Genomic DNA, 21,556 nt, shown 5'->3' with positions numbered 1-21,556 from the left:
TGGAAACATGGATGAACCTTGAAGACTTTATGCTCAGTGAAATAAGCCAGTCACAGAAGGGCGAATATTGTATTGTTCCACTTCTATGAACAGAGACAGACAGAAAGTGGAATGGGGGCTGCCAGGGGCTGGGGGGTAGGGGGTTACTTTTTCATGGGGATGGAGCTTCAGTCTGGGAAGATGGAAAGGTTCTGGAGGTGGATGGTGGTGACGGGTGCACAACCACGGGAACGTACTGAATGTCACTGAAGTGTACATTTAGAAATGGTTAAAATGGTACACTTTATGTCGTGTTTATCTTACCACACACAAAAACTTTTAAGAAATCACTAAGGAAGGCCATATGGGAAACAAAAAACTGAATGTTAAAAAAAAAAAAAAAAAAAAGCCTTTTTTGTAATCAAGAGAGAAGTACCTGGCTCCAAGCTCAAGGTCTAGATTGAGGACAGTGATGATGAGTCCTACCACACACAGATTTTAAGGACACCGTCACACAGGTCACCTTGTGGCTCCTGCGTGCTTCCCAGTACCGAGGCAGGGCCTCCTTCCTCAGCTTTGCCCAGCCCTGTCATTCATAATAGACAAATGAAAAGTCCCAGAAACCGGTTCTATTTGGGAAGGCTTTCTTCTGTTCCAGGCTTCGGTGGTTAATATGCTTGACAAATTTCAGAGTCTCTCTGTCTCTGTAGACCAGTGCCAAAGAGTTGTTTTCTGGATTCACTGTTAGCAGCTGAAATAAGCAAATACAATGATACATCAGAACAGAGAACTTATTCTCAACTCTTTTCTTCAATGATTCACCACTGAACAGATGGTTTTCACATCGTGCACTTAAGACTGGCGACAGGGGATCTTTTAAAAGATCCTTTACTAGGAGGAGCTATTGCGCTGGCTGTTAAGGCATTTTCCAATGAGCCCCATTCCAACACATACCCAGAAAGATTTTACCTAATGCATTTATTTCTTACTATATTGGCAGATTACATAGGAATCCACCATGTAGCTCTTAGCTTACATGGAATTTCTCAGTGTAGAATAAATGCTTACTGATTACCCTTTGACATCTTTATTCCTTGCCGAGTACTTCCTACTAGAAATTAGAACCACTGCCAGGCAGACCATCATGGATTTATCAGCTAAAGACACTGGCAGAAGGTCGTGAAACTTGGGTCTTTGAAGAATGAAAGCTTCCTCAAGAACTAAAAAGGGCAGTTTGCTGTCGGAAGCAACTTACCTCTTCATCTTCACCTTTGGCAATGTAGGAAGTAAAGCCACCATATTCTGGCTCCCAGCCTTACAAAGGGAAAACAAACAGCATTCAGAAAGCTCTCACTGCAAGACTTCCAGCCTCTGCTTCCATCGCTGATCCCATGCTGCTTAAAACTGGGGGCTCTGGGAGCTCAGTAGTAATCAATTCTATGACTTATGAGCTTGAATTTACCATTCAATCAACATTGAGTAAGAACTGAGAACTAAGAATTGAATGTAAAAATGCACCTGGAGGGACAATTACATAAAAGATGTAGATCTGGGGGGTTACTTGGAGGGAAATTACAGTTTGGTCCACATCCCCCCTACCTTAGTCACAGATATAAATCCTTTGGGTTGAGAGACTGAAGTTCATGACCCCCAGGGTCCCCTCCAACAGGGAGCTTCTGTGATCTGCGATCCTGGCCAAGGCACATCACTTCTGAATTGGTCTGGAGGGGGTCACCCGGAGACTGCCCCTCTTAAGGGAACAGTTCACTGTTGTCCTTCCTGCCTCTTACCTTCACAGCCACAGTAGAGAAGTAAGTCCAGGGCAAATTCAGTCTTGCTGTTGTCATGGATCAAAGTGTAGTGACCAGTCTTCCAACGCCTCAGTTCTCCCTGGCACATAGGAACACTCGAGTCTAAAGAAGAAACAACAGAAGGCCAGAAAAAACTTAAAGCAAGTTTGATACAGGGGCACCTGGGTGGCTCAATCAGTTGAGCATCTGACTCTTGATCTCAGCTCTGGTCTTGATCTCAGGGCTGTGATTTCAAGCCCCGTGTTGGATTCCATGCCGGGTATGGAGCCTGCTTAAAAAAAAAACAAACAACAAACCTTTGATACAACGGCTAGTTTGCGAGGGAATAATAAGTAGAATGATCCAGCACTAAAGGGAAAACATTCCCATAAACCCTCTGAGCAACTGCTCCACCAAACCAGCCTTACTTATAGTGACTGTCAGAAACGTATCGTGTGCTAGTTGGTGGGCTGGGGGGGGACGACTTGACGTTCTGTTTCTTTCTTTATAAGAAGTCTTAGATGGAATATACATTTAGCTGCCAAAATAAAGAATTATAACATGAATAAATATAATTTTAAATAGATTCCCCCTGCCACCTGCCTGCGTCTCCTATTATTAACGTCTTATCTTAGTGTGATTCATTTCTCCCCTCCTCCTACTCCCTTCCAGCCACTCTCTCCTTAATTCTGCCTTTTCCAGAATGTCACAGAGTTGGAATCATACAGTAAGCGGCCTTTTCGGACCGCCTTCTGCTCAGCAACATGCACCTACAGTTCCTCCACGTCTTCTCCTGGAGGATCGAGCTTGATCGCTTGTTTCTTTTTAACTTCATTCTTTTGTGGTCAGAGAAGCTACTTTGTATGATATCTGTCTTTTATTTTTTACTTTCCTAAAGATTTTGTTTTTAGGTAAGCACTACACCCAACGTCGGGCTTGAATTTACAACCCGAGATCAAGAGTCACACTCTCCACCGACAGCCAGCTCGGTGCCCCAGTATCTTTTAAAATCTACTGAGACTTAATTTGTGGCCTAACTTATGGTCTGTCCTGGAAAATGTCCCACGTTCACTTGAGAAGAATGTATATGCTATAGTTGGGGGGGTAGAATGCTGTGTATTACGCCTGTTACATGTAGCTGGTTTATTGGGTTAAGTCCCCTTGGGCGCTAACCTCTCCAACGACTACTGTAGAACTGTCTGATTTCTCTCTCCAATCCTGTCAGTTTTCGCTTCATATATTTTCGGTCTGTCATCAGGTACATAAGGATTTATAGTTGTTGTATCTTCCTGCTGTATTGAACTTTTAAAACTATAGAATGTCCTTCTTTGTCTCTTCTAATCTTTCTTGATTTAAGTTCTGTTTTGTTTGGGCGCCTGGCTGGCGCAGTTGGGAGAGCATGCAACTCTTGATCTCAGGGCCATGAGTTCGAGCCCCACGTTGGGCGTGGAGCCTTACTTAAAAAAAAATTTAAAAAATGGAAAAATTAAATAAATAAATAAATAGAGTCTATTTTGTTTGATATTAGTAGAGCCACTCCTGCTCTCTTCTGGTTACTATTTGCATGGACCACCTTTTTCCATTCTTTTATTTTTAATCTGTTTGTGTCTCTGGGTCTCAAGTGAGTCTCTTGTCGACAGCAGACAGTTGAATCCTGTGTTCCCATCTATTCTGCTAATCTCTGTCTTCTGATTGTCACTGACGCTTACGGTAACAACTAGGAAAGAGGGGCTTAATTCTGTCATCTTGCTATTTGTTTTCTAAATGCTTTATAAAAGCTTTCTGTCTCTCATTTCCTGCATGCCAGTCTTTTGTGCTTAGCTGATTTTTTGGTATTGAAATGTTTAAATTCCTCTCTCATTTTCTTCTGTGTACACCCTGTAACTATTTTCTTTGTGGGTACATGTGGGTTAAAACCTCTCATTTGAGTTTATGCCAGTTTAACTTTAATAAAATACGAAAAGTCTGCTCCTTCACGGCTTTGTTCCCACCCTTTTCTTTAAGAGGATGAACTTTACAGTTACTTTTCACAATTACCTCTGTATTCCCCCCTGCTCTGGCCCAGGGCCTTGCATACAGTAGACGCTCAGTAACAGAATAAAGCATCTTTTGGCTGCCTGTATAGACTTTTTCCAAGTTCTAGGTTCCCATGAAAATGAAACCAAAAAGGAATAGAGGCTAACAGCTACTTTTTAAAAAAGCCTATGAGGCCCCACTGATCTTCACCTGATTCCTTTTAGGGTCCAGGTATAGGCGCCAGTATCAATCATTAAGGAGAGCCAACCTTTAGCTTAAAGAAAGGCTATCCTGTACTTTGACTAGCACAGAGAATGCCACCTGGCTCTGGTTGTGCTAAATCCGTGGTGACCAAAGCAACAGGTCAGTCAGTCGGGGAGGCCACAGAATCTGCCTTATGCTGCTTGTGGTTTTCGTGTCACACTGCTGGCTTTGTTTCCGTGGCAGCTCCCTCCCTTGTCTTTGTTCTTCTAACTGCAACGGGGGCCTTCTCCAGAAATCAGAGTGGAAGCAGGGAGAGTACAACTGAGGAGAGGAATCGGGCAGCAGATTTTCTCGTCTGATTTAGTAGGTGCTGAACCGTGTACGCTCAGTTACTGGTGCCAAAATTTCCACAGAAGCCTTACCCCTTAAATTTCCTATATTTTCCTCTTCTCGATCTTGTCTGTAGATAATGAAAGACTTCCTCTTTTTTTTTAAGTCTATTTATTTTTTTTACTAATCTCCACACCCAATGTGGGGCTTGAATTCATGTCCCCGAGATCAAGAGTCTTCCGTCTGAGCCAGCCAGGCGCCCTTAGACTTCCTCTACTTTTAATAATTTCCTTCTACCTATTTGCTTAAATTCAAGCAATCTTTTTAGGCTATTATTGGTCCTTGGCAGAAATAAGCTGTGTTCACCTTCTTCTCTTTGATGTTCTTATGTTTTAGAGTAGCTGGGGGCAAAGCCAGTCCTATTTCTGTCCACTGTTCGTATATTGTTAGCCTAATAAAATGTATGAGCTGCTCCTCCTACCTAGAACGTTCTTCCCACAGATCCCTCTTGTTATTCTGATCTGAGCTTAGATGCCAGCTCCTGAGACAGGTTTGTCCAGTTGCCCGGTCACCTAAGAGGCCACTCGATCGTTCCTTAGCACACAACCCTATTCAAATTTTCTGCTTCAAACTCCTTTCTTTATCTCCCATTTTCTTATGGTTTGTGTACACGTTTAATCTCCGTCTTCTCCCACTAGAACATAAACTGGGAGAACAGAGACCTTGTTTGTTCTGTCCTCCAGCGCCCGAAACAGGCCTAGCAGATCATAGATGCTTGAGTAATATTTGTTGGCTGAATCAATGATTGAATAGTGAATGCTTAACGGTAAATAAGGACGAATCATAACAATGGCTTACCTTTCTTTGCTTCGTTTTCCTCTGACTCTGGCTCTGTCTGCTCCTTGGTCTGCTGGCTGTTGTTGCGGAAGGCCGTCTGCTGGCTCTCTGGCCCAGAGGAGCTCTGGCTCGTCCCTTCTTCAGTGTTATCGTCAGCAGAGGCGCCTTCTCCCTCTTTTTGGTTCTCCACCTCATCTTCTTCTGAAGGGGCCAAGAAGTGAAGTTTCAGGCCTGTGAAGTTGGACAGCAGCAAGAACAGAGCCTCGGAGCGAAATAATTCCATGCAGTCCTTCAGAATGTCAGGAAGCTCGCTCTCCTCAGCTTTCTCATAAAACCTGGAAAGCAGTGATGCCAAGTTGTTCATCAAAGCCACACCTGTACAATTACTGATGGAAGAAAAGCTGATCATTAGTTTTGCATCCCGCGCCCTAAGTCCTGGCACAGCCTACTAAAGCACAGGTTGTTACAACAGTGAGGTTCTGTCAGGGCCTGCCACTGGATGTCCCTGGAAATGAAACATCACCAGGGCCAATGTCCCATTACTGGCAAATGTCCTATTATCGGAAGAGAGCCTTGCAGACAAACAGGCAGGGACTGAACACAAAGGCAAATGTCTCGGTTCTACCTTTTGTTAGGGGGACCTCGGCTGCTCCATTTCACGTCTCCTTTCTCCAAAGCCTCACAGACCTCTGCAAATTTCTCAGGCTGGAAAATGAGCAAAGAAAGAAGCAGTTAGTGAGTCTCTCTGTGATCCCACACTGGTCTTGCAGGTGGAGCTGCTCGGCAGAATCATGCTGGCTGATTCCTAAAAGGGCCAGTGGACATTCGCCCCTTCCGCGCAAGCTCCCCCAGGCCTGATACAATGTGGCCAGGACAAAGATTGGACAGATCATCAGCATGCTTTAGCCAAGAGACCTGAGGGCCAGTTTGGGCTATTTCCTTTAGTGGTTGTATATCTCATGTCAAATCGCTAAATCTCTCAGACTCCTGAACTTACAAAATGAAGATCATAATGCAGTCTCTTCAATTCGTAAGATGTGAAGAAAAAACAATGAAACTACTTAATAGTCAATGTCATCACACTGACAGTCTCTGCAGGCTTCACCTTTACGTAATCAGCTTTCTAAATAGAGAAAGCCGAGGGTAGAGCAAGAAGCTGATTAATCTACTGAAATCTGCTCCACAAGAGGCTTTCTATGTACTTGTTTAATGTGGCTTCCCAAGGAGTGTTCTCAAAACAGCAGTCCTATCAGCTGTAAAATAGGAAAGAGGATCCCAAAGCCTGGTTTAGGTAAGCTGAATAAAATAGGATCAAACAAGTTCATTTATTAGAATACTTCTCAAACTCCTTAATATGCTAATGTCAGCTTTAAAATTCTGAGGGGGGGGGAGGAAGAGAGAGAAAGGGAGAAAGGGAGAGAGGGAGAGAGAAGTAGGTGGTGTGTTTCTCATGGAGGAACAGCTCTTGGGACTGTGCTTCCATGGGACCCAGGGTCAACAGTGAAGCGCCACATCAGTGTCTACGATCTCGTTTGGGCCTCACGACAACTCTTCGGGACGAACAAGGCAGGTCTTATCCCAGTTTAACTGGTGAAGAACTAACTACAAGCTCTGGGAGATTCAGTGATTTGCTCGTTAGTAAAACCACAGAGCCAGGACATGAGTATGAAGTCTTCTGACTCCTGATGTAGTTCCCTCTCCACTGAAACGTGCTGCGTATCATTGTCAAACAGTGATTAATAGGTGTTGCTCAGTTCATAATTTATCTTTTACTAAAAGCGATAGTAAGCTGATAGGAAACCATATTAATCAAATGAATAGGAAGGAAGCTACATACAACTCCCTCTCAGTGTAGAAGTGTGGGCGCGTGCGTGTACCATTAAGGTTCTAGAAAACTGGGGAACACCCAAGGGACTCTTAACTCACTAAGCATACAACCGATACCAATGTTAGCTACTAGCATCACTTGTATATTTTATGAAACAGATGATATAAACATTCTAACCAGGAACTAACCAAATACTCCTTTAATGACGCCTGTTTACCCACCCAAGAAGCAATAAAGACAAAAGCACAAGTTGGTATATCCGTAAGATTTTGTTAGGGCCTGCTACTGATGTCCCCAAGATACACCGGACAGAACCTGCTGGCTTACCTTAAGGAACTCCTTTAGGAGAATTTCAGACCTTTCTTCAAACTCTTCTTGAATTTGAACTTGGTAATCCATGTCCAGATAAGTAGGATTGATCCAATCATACAAAATTTCATGCTTACAAAGAAGCAGCAGATGCAAAACGTGAATTAACAATTCCTATTGCTTTTGTTCTTACATCATTTCGTGCTAGTAAGATCTATGCAAAGCCTCACTTTATAATCTTCTCCTTGTTATACATAAAAGTGCTGGAAAACTCTGCCTGAGAAAAAGATACTATCAAAAGTTTACCTAAGAAAAGCGAAAGAGGAAACTCAAAGTCCAGTTTCATTAGCAGGAAAACAAACCATAGGGTAAAGCTTCTAAGATAAGAATCCCGACAACAGGCATTTATCCTTACATCTTGTGGGATGTGCGGGCTCCGAGGTATGAGAGGTTCAAAGTAGTTGGGAGGCCGGGTCAGTGAAGGACCATGGAACCAGCCACTTATAGATAAACGTGACTTTTCTTCAGATAGGACTTCAGACACCTGAAAGGACAAGGCCAGCAGTGCATGAACGCACCCGCTGAGGGGGACGATTGCCAGCCAAGGCGCGCTCACTTCCAGATCTGACACGCTGGATGCGTGCACAACCTAGCCACGGAAGTCCAACAGGAAGCTCTCACATTTCGGTAACAGGGGACTAAAAAGCATGATCCTTAGTACTCTGTATATTTGTGGTTTATAATCTTTACCTGGTGAAAGGATACTGGAGACACTTCAAAGAAGACCAGTGTGTTCCATGAAGGGATAAGAGACTTGACGATCTGCTTCGGCTGAAAGTGTTCTGCAGCAGGAGAGAACACAACCACAAACGTGGTTTCATTACCAGTAACCCCTTTCAGGCCGCCTCGTTTCACTCTGACAATTCTCAGATTTCTAAGGGGAACCAGATGTACCCTGCAGATCCCAAAACGCCATCCCCTTCCATCTGTTTCACTCAGTTCTGCTAGCTGACCTTTGTTCTTACTACGCCATCTGTCTGTTATCGATGAGGGCTGGAATACCTTGGCAAAGTTTTCTAGAGTCAACATCTGGTGTCAGCCATTAGGAAACAACCCTGACTTCCTGTCTGGCGGACCGGCCCTGGCCGACCAATGGCCCCAGGCAGCTTTCTACGGTCAGTACTCAGGAGGTCGGTACTCAGGAGTCCACCTCTGGGGTAACGACTCCAAGTACAATGTGGAGAGGCGGCTGTCAGGGCCGGTGTCTGCTCCCCCTGCGGTCGTCACCCGAGTGAATGGCTTCCTGCTCCTCAGAGGAGGACACACGCTGGGTGTACGAGCTCCGAAGTAGCTACTGGTGCTGACGCGCATGCGCTTGCCTTACCATCAACGTCGTACAGGTCCAGGGTGCCCCCCAAGCTCCTGTCCCAGGGAGGAACCAGGTAAAGAATGAAGGCGATCCGGCGCCCTTCCAGCTCATCGTCATGGCAGAGGAGGGCGTCTGCAATAGCACAACACGCACTTTAATGTCCCTGCGCCGACAAGGAGCAGCCGCTAATCTGATCCTGTATTTTATTTTATTTTTTAAAGATTTTATTTATTTATTTGACAGAGATAGAGACAGCCAGCGAGAGAGGGAACACAAGCAGGGGGAGTGGGAGAGGAAGAAGCAGGCTCCCAGCAGAGGAGCCTGATGTGGGGCTCGATCCCAGAACGCCGGGATCACGCCCTGAGCCGAAGGCAGACGCTTAACGACTGAGCTACCCAGGCGCCCCGTGATCCTGCATTTTAATCTTGGTCCATCTGATATTCACCTGTAATGGGAGCTCCTTCAGCTATAAAATGACACTTATTTCTCCTGTTTTATAATGGCAGACATACAACTGGGAACATGGAGAACTCTAAAAGCACTGAAGAGCACACATATGGACAGACCCCAGAGATAATCACTAACAATATTTTTGCATATATCCTTCCAGTATTTTTCCTACATATAGTTGCCTTTAAAAAAAAAAAAGGGTGTCCTACAGTGGTTGTTTTGTGGTCTTTTTATTACCTGGCAAGTGTCTGTCCCCATCACTATACCCACCTGACATCGCTGTTTTAATGGTCCTCTAATTATTTTACTATACGGATTATGAATTACCTTCTTTTTCCTTTAATTAATCCACTCGTTAATTGTTTCCATTTCTCATCTGTTAAGAAAGATGCTTCAATGGACAAATGAGTACCACTGTACATAGATCTTTTGGTAGTGGTTCCTGTTAATTTCTTGAGCTAAAACTTCCAAAAGCTGTTAGGTGGCACTGAGCAAGGGAGGCATCCCTGCAGGGCAGGACAGGGCAGGTATGCTATGGTGAACTGTGATCATTCACACATGGAGGGAGTGTTTTGATAAAGAAATATACTGAAGGTAACGGAAGCCCTGGTTCTTACTGGTGAGGAAGGCAATTACAAAAACGGAAATGGGGCGCCTGGGTGGCACAGTGGTTAAGCGTCTGCCTTTGGCTCAGGGCGTGATCCCGGCGTTATGGGATCGAGCCCCACATCAGGCTCCTCCGCTATGAGCCTGCTTCTTCCTCTCCCACTCCCCCTGCTTGTGTTCCCTCTCTCGCTGGCTGTCTCTCTCTCTGTCAAATAAATAAATAAAATCTTAAAAAAACAAACAAATACGGAAATGGAGAAATCGGGGATAAATCCTATGGTGTTGAATTGGAACCACAGGAATCAATGTGAATCGAGTTTCCTATGTAGATATTTAGATACCTACATATTTCTAGATAGTGACATACATGAACATGTAAACGTACGTGTGCATCCGTGTATTCGCTACCTCTTCTAGACTGAAAGGCCTGGGAGCAGTGACACCCTAATAGCAAAAACGCTTAAGAGTCCAGATCTTGATTTTTAAGCATCATTCGTCACTAAAAGAAATCAGGGTTCTTTGAAAGAATGGCTAACTCTGGGTCTAGAGCAGGGGACATATAAGATGAGCCTGGAAAAACCTTGTTTTGCTAGGAAGTTAAGATATAATAAGAATGATGGGGACACATTAAAAGGACATGGAAATCAGTTTAAAGGGGCTCCCCTTGGGGCGCCTGGGTGGCACAGCGGTTAAGCGTCTGCCTTCGGCTCAGGGCGTGATCCCGGCGTTATGGGATCGAGCCCCACATCAGGCTCCTCTGCTATGAGCCTGCTTCTTCCTCTCCCACTCCCCCTGCTTGTGTTCCCTCTCTCGCTGGCTGTCTCTATCTCTGTCAAATAAATAAATAAAATCTTAGGAAAAAAAAAAAAAAAGGGGGCTCCCCTTGACCAAATCAGGGACGAGATGAGCATCACTATAACAGAGCCGCTGATTACAGCCCATTGCATAGCGACCCATAAATCCACACTGATGTAAATAAATAGATACATAAATAAACGGGAAGAGACGAAGGCTTCCTTTACAGAAGGACAACCAATAAATGTAAAGGGAATGCCAGAGGGTGCTAAAATAAGTGAATCAAAGTTGGAGGAGAAATGAGATAGTGACATAATCTTTAAGCATCTCCCCACAAAATTCTTATTCACTTACAGAAAGAAAAAGAACAAGGCTACAGTGGGAAAATCTGATAACAGTTACCACCTTATTTATCAAAGTTAGTACCACTAACTATGACACACAGAAACCATATACCACTTGATAAGATGCAGTAAAAAACCCACATAATTAATTCTGTAACATTCCTACCAAAAATGCAAGGCTTGAATCTAATCATGAGGAGGCATCAGACAAACCCAAATTGAGGGCAGATTTACAAAATGAGCCATCTGTGAACCTTCAGAAGCATCAAGATCATGAAAGTCAAGGCAAGACTGAGGAACTGTTCTAGATCGAGGGAGACCAAATCAGGCACGACGACTATACGATCCTGGATGGGATCCTTTTGCCATCGAGGATCGAACCGTGGAACTTGAATGGAGCCTGTGGATTAGATGGGAATAATGTATGGATCCTAATTTCCTGATTTCTTGGATGGTTTATCGCCATCATCTAGGAGAATGTCCTTGTCGTAGGAATCACTGAAGTACGTGGGGGTTCCTGGAGCAGGACGGCAACCTACTCTCAAGTAAAACGGGAAAAAACTATTTGTACTACGCTTTTCTGTAAGTTTGAAATGATTTCAATCAAAAAGAAAAAAGTTTTGAAAAAAGGGTGTATGACAGGACTCGTCCTGCGTATCGCTCAGCGCCAACAAGTGGTTACCAATGTATACGTCCCCCGCTATACTTTAGACTGGATGAGAGTCAACCTGCGTCAAAATTCTACTCAGTAAAACAAACCAAAACACTTTCCCTTCCAGGTGGAAAAGAAAACATGCTTTCAAAAAGACATGTCTATGCTCACAAAGGGAACTGTGACAATGGACACCTCCGAAGAGAAAGGGGGACAAGGAGAAAGTGCAGGGGCCTGTCGGTTTATAGTGTATCCTGCTACATTGTTTGAAGATTTTCCCTTAAGAATGTAGTCCTTTCTTACCTTCAAAAGAACAGCAACAAAAAAAAAAAAAAAAGAAAGAAAAAGAGGTGCTGAGGTATTCGCTCCCTAGGAGGCCTAGGAGCAGAGTTAACAATACCACCTCTGGGCTTCCTGATACCGTACGTGAAGTTGGCATGTGTGTGCGTTATCAGCATTTTCCTGAAAATGTGGTCAACAGCTTTCATCATATTTCCAGCAAAGGAACCACTGCTTTATACCTTCCAATAAGACGGGCGTTTCGGTATACGAGCCGGGTCAACTCTTCCTCATTCAGAAGGTCCTAATGCTATGGTGGGGGGGGGGACGTCTCCAAGTCTAGGATTCTGGCACACTGACGCTAGCTCGCCGACACTGTGTAGTCAAAGCCTGTAAGTTCTCCAGACATCAAGGGCTTTATCTTTCTTACCAGAGAATTCATATTTAGCACAGGACATGTCAATAGTTGATTCCAGGTCAATCTTGGAAATGTTAGCAAGCCAAGTCCGGAAATCTTCAAACAGAACTTTCCTAGAAATGTCAACAAAGGTAACTTGTTAGCCACAGCCTTTGGATCTTGGCCACAGCTGCTCTTTCCTGGAGGCTGCAGTAGCTTCTTTACTTTAAACTTGCGCCGTGTAGGACTTGGAACTGAAATAAAGAGAAAGAATTGCAAACCCATCTACTGTAACATAGTTTTGCTCTGCTGTTTTTTACTTTCTTCCTGTTGAATTGATGGTATGCCCTGTCACGGCAGTGTTCTGTCCTCTGTCATAATTTAGCATACTGAGTCCTCTTTCCGAGGTTACCGATTTTTAGACACGTTTTTCGGCACTAAATACTACCCCACCGTTTAATGACCACTTGGGTGACACGGCTGCAGATTAAAAACTTTAAGTTGCAATAACGGTGAATACTATGCTAACTGCGTAGGACCAGAAAAATCTTTCACAGAAGTTCTGATGCTAGCATGATACCAGTAAGATATGCCGAACATTTCCATTCACCAGCTAATGGGGCTCTGTGTATAGAAATCTCTTTAACATAATTTATAACTCACTCAGCCAATCAACTTTGAAATTATGTGAATCTTGATGAGGTGAAAACATTTTTTTTAAAGATTTATTTATTTATTTATTTATTTGACAGAGAGAGACAGTCAGAGAAAGAGGGAACACAAGCAGGAGGAGTGGGAGAGGAAGAAGCAGGCCTCCAGCAGAGGAGCCTGATGTGGGGCTGGATCCCATAACACTGGGATCACGCCCTGAGCCGAAGGCAGATGCTTAACGACTGAGCCACCCAGGCGCCCCGAGTTGAAAACATTTTGAAAGGACTTACATCAGTTCACATCTGGCACAGACAGAATTTTTTGGATCATCTTGGTCCAAATGTACGCAATTGAAATTCCCATAAAATGTAACCGTGCTGTTTGTAACTAAATATCAGGTCTCCAGACTGATCTCCTAAGATTTTAATACCAAGTCCCTTTTCTACACTATAGGTTACCAAACCAAAAAATTCTATGAAACGCTGCGCTAGGTTGGTCCATCCAGAAATGCCATGTAATTTCAAAAACAGAGTCACAGATTATATCAAATGAGCCAGCAGAGCAAAGTGTTAAACCAGGCTTGAGATGTGGGTGGCAAACATTTCTGCAAAATCTTGATGCTTTAAGCAACTATTATCAAAGCCTTAAATCCTTCTTTTACTGGTAACATTGGCTTCGTCAAATGTATCCCATAAAAACCTCTTCCTCTAGACACTCTATGAAAGTGTCACAAGGACAGGGTTATTTTCTGTCGTTATTCTCATTTGTTAATCGAATTTATTGGAGAAATCACAGAGCCCAACAGGGAAGTATAAAGATCACCTTTCTATAGACCAAGGAATCCCATCTCCCACACCGTCCAGCTTTACCCTGTGGGTATAGAATGGAACCCCAGTCCCACGGGAAATGTTTACCAGAGGCGTGCTGTGAACTAAGGAGATAATGCCTTACAGTGCGATCATCTCTCTTTGGAACAACAACAAAAGGTCTAAACAAATATGAAATATTATCAGTTGCAGTTAATACATGAGCAATACTTCATAATTTGGAAGAATTAATAATCTGTGCAGGCTGTCATCATATATCAAAATGTCCCAGAGGAAAAAAGAGAATGAGAAAAAAAATGACTTCTGTATAAATGAAAAACAGTCTTTACAAAGTAACATGTGCCTATTGTAGCAAAACTAGGGGAAAAACCCTCTGTAAGTAAAAAGAAACTGTTAAAAAAAAAATCTGAAAGCCTACTAGCCAGATTTAAACATCCCATTCTTCTCTCTTTTCCTTTGTACACAGATAGCCAAATAGATCTCTTTTTTAACAATCATTCACACTGTGTGTGCTGTTTTAACATCTCTCTCTTTTTTAAAGATTTTATTTATTTATTTGACACAGAGAGAGAGAGAGCACAAGCAGGGGGAGTGGCAGGCAGAGGGAGAGGGAGAAGCAGACTTCCTGCTGAGCAGAGAACCTGACATGGGGCTCGATCCTAGCATCCTGGGATCATGACCTGAGCTGAAGGCAGACGCTTAACCAACGGAGCCACCCAGGCGTCCCCATCTTTTTCTCTTGACAAGTGTACGGCATCAATTCTAATATGCCTCCTCTGTAAGAAGTATTGTTATTTTGCTATCACTTAAAAAATGTTGCCAATTAAAATAGGACACAACAGTAATTTGTGAGACACTGGATCTCAGCAGTGCTACAGTGTGAAAAAAGAAAATGTATCTTAGAATTGGTGAAATCATGGGCGCCTGGGTGGCTCAGTTGTTGAGCGTCTGCTTTCAGCTCAGGGCATGATCCCAGGGCATGATCCCAGGGTCCTGGGATCAAGCCCCACATCAGGCTCCCTGCTCTGCTGAGAGCCTGCTTCTTCCTCTCTCACTTCCCCTGCTTGTGTTCCCTCTCTCACTGGCTGACTCTCTTTCTGTCAAATAAATAAATAAAATCTCTTTAAAAAAGAGAGAGACTTAAAAAAAAAAAAAGAATTGGTGAAATCAGGTTTAACTTTATCATTCTCATATATTAAAATTCACATGTTATATTCAACGGTTGTAGAGTTTTGTACCATTATCTATATAAATCTCAATGCATGGCCATTTAACTTGTATATAATTTTTCACTATTTTGGGGCACCTGGGTGGCTCAGTGGGTTGAGGGTTCGACTCTTGATTTTGGCTTAGGTCATGATCTCAGGGTTGTGGGATAGAGCCCTGCGTCGGGCTCCGTGCTCAGCAGGGAGTCTGCTGGAAGATTCTTTCTCCCTCTCCCTCTGCTCCTCCCCCAACTCACACTAGAGCATGTGCTCTCTTTCTTTTTCTCAAATGAATAAATCTTTAAAAAACTTTTTTTCACTATTTTAAACAACATTACAACATGCAATCTTGTATGGAATTTTTGAGCACATCCCTAATTAGTTTCTCAGGATAAATTCTTATAAGTGGAATGACACTACAAAAAGATAAGTATAATTTTAAGAGTTTTGATACATTTTTCAAAACCATCCTCTACGAAAGGGATCTATACTTCTGTCAACGTTGGGGGTTTTTGTTTTGAATATTTGCCAACCTAATATGTGAAAAATGGTTCCAGCAGTGTCTCTTTGATTACTAACAACGTTGAACATTTTATCACTGAGGTGGGCCCTGGACTCAAACTGACTTGAGTGTGTAGCTAGCTCCCTCGGTTTTCATCTAGGAGGCCCTGAAGAAGTTACTTCATCTCTTGCTCTGCTTTCTGTGCTACAAAATGGGATTATGACATAATGTTATATGATGTAACATTTTCCATACCCAACAAATATGATTAGTTGTTTACCTTAAAGCACAGATGTGAGGCTCTCTTCTCTTCTTCAAATCATCAGACTTGATCACAGAAAAACAAAACAAAACAAAAGGATTTCCGTCATATATTAGACACACAGAGGAGAGCGGTTCAGTGAGTGCCCTGGCAGTGTAGGATTGTGGGGAAGAGCCTGACTCTGAAGCCAGACTGCCTCGGTTTGACCTGTGGTCCCTCCATGTGGCAGCTCTGTGACGTGGGCAAGTTACTAACCCTCTGGGTCTCACTCATTCAACAATACTTAAAGAGTTATCGACAGTGCAGCTTATATTCCTTTTGAGGGAGACAGACGATAAACATAAAAAGCTGATGGTTAGTATGAAAGAAGGTGACAAATGCATAGGGAAAACCAGCAGGATAGGAGGGACTGGGCGTGCCAGAGGTGAGAAAGTGTTTGCAAGTACAAACATGGTGGCCAGGCTCGATTTCGCTAAGTGAAGCCAAGCCTTGAAGGAGGTTGGGAAACGTGCCAAAGGAATATCTAGGTAAAGAGGATTCAAGGTCCTGGGGCGCCTGGGTAGCTCAGACGGTTAAGTGTCCAACTCCTGATTTTGGCTCAGGTTGTGATCTCAGGGTCGTGAGGCTCCCACATCAGGCTCCCCACTCAGCATGGAGGCTGCTTGAGATCCTCTCTCCCTCTCCCTATGCCACCCCCTGCCCCACGCACATTCTCTCTCTCTCTCTCAATAGATAATTAAAAAAAAAAAAAGAGGATTCAAGATGAAACATGCCTTGTCTAGACAAGAAATCCAAGGAGACTGTGTAGCTGGAGCATAGAGAGTGCGGAAGGAGATGAGGCCAAAGAGGCAATGGGGCACCTCAGAGCTCTTCTAAGTACTTTCGCTTTCTGTCAAAGGATCAAGGAATCTTTGGAGGCTTTGAGCAAGGGAGTAATAGGATCCTATTTACATTTTTAAAAATTGAGAGAAAATTCACGTAACATAAAATTTACCATTTTAACCATCTAAGTGTGGATTCAGAGGATTTTAGTATTTTCATGATGTTGTGCGACCACCATCATCATCTGATTCCAGAACATTTATCATCCCCACCCCAAAAAGGAACCTTATACCTATTAGGCAGTTGCCCTACATAGTCTTCTCCCCCAGGGTCCTGGCAACCACTAATCTACTTTCTGCCTCTCCATATGGATTTGCCTAATCTGGACATTACAGATAAGTGGAATCCTACAGCACGTGGCCTTGTGTGTCTAGCTTCTCTCAGTACATTCCTCCATGTTGCAGCAGCATTGCTATGCCGTTCCTGTTCCTGGCTGAGTAATATTCCATCGCATGGCTAGACCACACTCATCTGTCCATTCATCAGGTGATGGACATTGGGTTCTTTCCATTTTTTTAGATATTATGAATAATGCTGCTATGACCATTTATGTACTTGTTTTTATGTGCACGTTTTCAATTCTCTTGGGTCTACTGTCATTTTAAAAAAACTCAATGGCTGTGATTGTGTAGGCAGGCAAGAGTGGAAGCAGTAAGACTGGCTAATAAACTAACAGAATAATCCTGATGAGAGGCAAAGATGCCTTGGACTGGCTGTTGGTAGTGCAAGTGGAAAGAATTGGGCTTTTCTGGATATGTTTTGAGGAGAGAGCCTGGAACATTTCCTGAGGAACTACGTATGAGGTGAGAGAGGACCGGAAGGCCCTCTGGAAAGCCACCTGGAAAGACTGAGTTGCCATTCACTGGGACAGGTAAACTTGCAGGTGGAGCAGATTTAGGGGAAGAAGATCAGGAGTTTAGTCTTGGACTTAAGTGTGAGACACTTAACAGATACCCAAGAGTAGAGGCAAAGCCATGAGAGTCCCTGGAACTCTGCCTGGAAGTGGCCCAAGGGCAAAGCCCTAAAGTACTCTATCATTAAGAAGTCAGGTACAAAAGGAAGACCTACCAAAGGAAACCAAAGGCTTGCCAGGGAGGTAGAAGGAAGACCAAGAGAGCATGGTGTCCTGAAAGTAAAATAAAGAAATATCTCCAGGAGAAAGTAGTAACATAGTAGCTCAAATGTGGCTGGAAGGTCAAGCAAAATGAGTCCTGAAAACTGATGCCTGGATTTACTACCATGGAAGTTGTGAGTGACCTTGACAAGTATAGTTTCAGTGGAGTTGTAGGTAAAAGCCTGCTGCAAAGTGGGCTTGACAGAGAACGGGAGAAGCAGTAGTTGAGAAAGTACAGACAACTTATATGGAATTCTACTGTCAAAAGGAGCAGAGGAATGTGGTGAAGGGCAAAGTTAGGTCAAAAGCATTTTTTTTCTCAGGAACATCTTTCATTCATATGTCACAGGGAATAATACAGAAGAGAGGGAAAAACCAATGTATTCCCTTCATCGTAAAACAGGAATAGGAAGGTACTTTCTTCATAGGACGGTTATGATGACTTAATGAATTAATAAATATAAAGCACTTAGCATGGCATAAAGCACGCAGTCAATAATACTTGCTTTAAAATATCCAGAATATCAGGCAACTCCTACTGACACACTTGCTGAGAAAGGTTGTAAGATGTCATAGACCCCATTATGAAGGCAATTCACAGCACAAGCAAAGAAATGGGGATATAAGCAAAGTTTGAAGGGACAGGAGACTGAAAATAGGTTTTACATCTGTTTTCAGATGAAGTAGTTCAGTCCCAAAGTGAGCATAGTAAAAATTATTCACAGCAAAGTAGAGTTTCACCAAATACTCATGTGATCTAGAGTAATCTTTTCTCCCCGCCTCATTACCCAGGGCCCTTTTCATTATTTTGCCACTCACTGACATCACAGAAGTATTTTCATCTACCAAATTGCATCGAGAAAAAACCTTTCTGATTTCTCAGTTTCAGTAATCAGAGATACATACAGCCCTAAATCAACAGAGAGACCTAGTGTTATTGAAGTTGATATAATTATAAAGGCAGATAGTTGTGGCTTTTAATTAACCTACGTAACTTTACTAGGATAAAAGTTTAATTTTCATGGGATTTCCTGACCTGTGTTTTATACGTGTTAAGGCCCAAAGATAGACAGACTGGGAGGGCACCTGGGTGGCTCAGTTGGTTAAGCATCTGCCTTCGGCTCAGGTCATGATCCCAGGGTATTGGGATCAAGTCCCACATCAGGCTCCCTCCTCAGCGGGGAGTATGCTTCTCCCTCTCCCTCTGGCTGCTGCTCCCCCTGCTTGTGCTCTCTCTTTCTGTTAAATAAATAAAATATTAAAAAAAAAAAAAGACTGGGGGACACAATCAGCTCTAGTGCAAAAAAATAAAAGCAAGAAATGGAAATCCTGTTATTTACTCCCTTATTCCAGATAAAAAGAAATCAAAGAGTTAAATGCAAAGAAAACAAAGTAATCCCTCATCTTTGCCATTTTTATTTTATTCTGTGATTTTTTATTCTGATATCCATGAGATTTCATAAAGGATTTCTAAGAGTAATGTACACCATGTACTCACAAGATATTCCCCTCAAACTGAGAAACTGATGACCTGTATTTCTATAACTAGACTGAGCCCCGTCTTCTAAGAGTAGAAACACCAGCCTTGATTTTGATATGGTCTTTCCTGCCAAATTAAACCATCCACCAAAAAAAGAACCTTACTCTCCATAGACATACTGGGATGCAGCATACTGCAGTATATCAAGCTACCTAAAGACATGAACTCAAACATTTAAACGGGTATTATTTTTCAACATACAACTCTCTTCAGCATACCAATCTCCATAATCCCCTTTGTTTATAATGTACTTAACTTACTGGCTTACTGTATTTCTTGACTATCTGTCACCATCGCCAGCACCTCTCTTAGTTTAGATTTTGAAGTCTTACAGGGCAGGAATTGTCAGAGGCTCTCATGCAATAATTATAGCATCTAACACATCGTTAACAGTCAGTAAGCTTATGTGAAATGAACGAATGCTCTCAGCAGTGTCAAGGCAAGGACCTTGCAAGGCAAACCCAATTTAAAGCCTCAAGTCTAAAGGTAATGAATGATTTTGTAGATAATGCAGTTCTGAAGTGGAAGAGCGAATGTGAAAGGCAAATAAATACCTGCTGGAACTTATATAAATCGTTATACTTTTCATGGAAGTCCAAGTTCAAAAGTTCCTTCTGAAGCCCTTCCAGAAAGTTTTGGCTTTGGATGAAGTTTGGGATCACGCAGTGAAGAAAGGGATCCATGTCCATGACAATGGCCTCTGTTGGAAGGAAAACATTACTTATGGCTTTTTCCCCTTTTGTATTTTTGACCCGCGTAAAATGGCAGAGAGAATACAAAAGGGAATGGTCATGAATTTTCAGAAATCCAGTACCTAAAAACATGGGAGAAGAAGTATAAGCTCTTCCCTTTTTTCTTTACCCATTCAATACTACTTTTTAGATATATTGTGCTTAAAATACTAGTCCTTAGGGGTACAGGTGATGTCACTACATTAAGGTTCCTGCTCTTTTTTGAGTTTTTGAGTTCAATGATTAGCTATTGAACTGAATATATTTTAGATTCTTTATTCATTTCCCCTAAACTTAAAGTGAGAGGAGCAAATTAAAAATGAGAATAGAGGGGTGCCTGGGTGGCTCAGTTGTTTAGGCATCCGACTCTTGATTTTGACTCAGGTCATGATCTCAGGGTTGTGAGATAGAACCCTGTGGTGGGCCCCATGCTAGGCCGGGAGCCTGTTTAAGATTCTCTCTCTCCTCTCCCTCTGCCCATCCCTGACCCCTAAAAAAACGAGACTAGCAATACTGGCTGGCAATTTTTCTTCAACCCTGACTTTTCTTTCCCCAAGTTACTGCTGGAGGAAGTTACAACATACACTTTTTTTTTTTTTTTAAATCAGTTCAAACATAACTCTTCGATGCCTTGATTTCTGTCTCAACATTTTAGCCACTGCCTCTGATACTCTAGATTAGGGACCCCTCTAATATTAATAGGCACCACCACCACATACCCCATGCCAAACACAGTGGTGCTTTACATGCATGATGTCGCTTTATCTTCTCGGTAACCCTGTAGTAGACATCACTATTTCCATCCTACAGCTAAGGATATTGACAAGTCCCCGCGGGTACAGAGCTTGCTCTTAAGACACTATCACTTTCTATGTGCATCCAGACACCCAGGACTCACCACTTCAAAGCACTTAACAACTGAAACAAAAATCATTGCAAACTCTAGGAGGGAAAGCATGAGGCATGAAGCAGAATTCTTATCCTCTAAAGTGATATCTGAAGCTGAGGCTGGAATTGTTCAAGGTGGGTTCCTTCCCTTGTTCAACACTCATTTACTCCCATAGGTCACGTAGTCGACCTATAGGCGTGTAAAAACGAGTAAGGTCAGGTGCCAGCTATCTGGCAGCTCACAATAAATGCTCTGGCTACACGATTTTGGGATAACCGATCATTGCCTTCGGAGGAACTTCGAACTTGCATGCCCTCTGCTTCCCAACTCTCGGGCCTACGTTTCTTCCTCTTCTCAGATTTCTAAATCCGAACTTGGAAAGATAGAGGGCAGCAGAAGAGTCAGAGGTGGCCAAAGCCACAAAGTTTCCAAGGGTCTCTTCCCTCGTGGCCCCGCTGCCCGGGGCTCGGCTAGAGTGGCAGGACTTTCAGAGGCCCCTAGACCCTCCTCCCCCTTCACAGCACCCGGTTACCGTGACGGAACGGCGTCCTGCGGCTCCAGGCCTCAGACACCTGCTTTTTCAAGGTTTCTTCCGTGACAGCTTCCGAAAACTCCGCTTTCACCTCCTTCTTTCCTTTTTTCCCTGTTCGGCCGGGGCCGGGCTCAGCTGGCCGTTTCCCATTCATCTTCTCTTAAGCTACAGACCCACGCCGCACTGATTAAGCAGCGACTTTCCTAGCCTGACTACAATTCCCAGAATGCCCCCTT

General features: G+C 43.2%; 1 protein-coding gene across 2 annotated transcripts; it reads right to left on the bottom strand.

Annotated features, from left to right (window-relative positions):
* Nucleotides 1–12: 12 nt before the first annotated feature.
* On the bottom strand, nt 13–21,538 carry OGFOD1 (2-oxoglutarate and iron dependent oxygenase domain containing 1). 2 transcript variants are annotated; one of them, XM_045806825.2, is made up of 13 exons: nt 21,321–21,538; nt 19,723–19,868; nt 15,651–15,697; nt 12,219–12,319; nt 8,678–8,794; nt 8,044–8,135; nt 7,709–7,837; nt 7,312–7,425; nt 5,782–5,861; nt 5,178–5,491; nt 1,770–1,892; nt 1,235–1,293; nt 13–730 (listed from the first exon to the last, which is right to left on the bottom strand). In XM_045806825.2, exons 1-13 carry the CDS (start codon nt 21,472–21,474, stop codon nt 569–571), a joined length of 1,638 nt encoding a protein of 545 aa, XP_045662781.1. In that variant the 5' UTR covers nt 21,475–21,538; the 3' UTR covers nt 13–568. The 2 variants fall into 2 exon arrangements, with proteins under 2 accessions (XP_045662781.1, XP_045662782.1); XM_045806826.2 differs by lacking the exon at nt 7,312–7,425.
* Nucleotides 21,539–21,556: the final 18 nt, after the last annotated feature.

The sequence above is a fragment of the Ursus americanus genome, chromosome 21, assembly GCF_024610735.1.
Source record: "Ursus americanus isolate L20-20 chromosome 21, mUrsAme1.1.p, whole genome shotgun sequence".
Classification (NCBI taxonomy): domain Eukaryota; kingdom Metazoa; phylum Chordata; class Mammalia; order Carnivora; family Ursidae; genus Ursus; species Ursus americanus.
The sequence above is the reverse complement of the archived record's forward strand: the minus strand, read 5'-3'. Positions and strand labels throughout refer to the sequence as shown.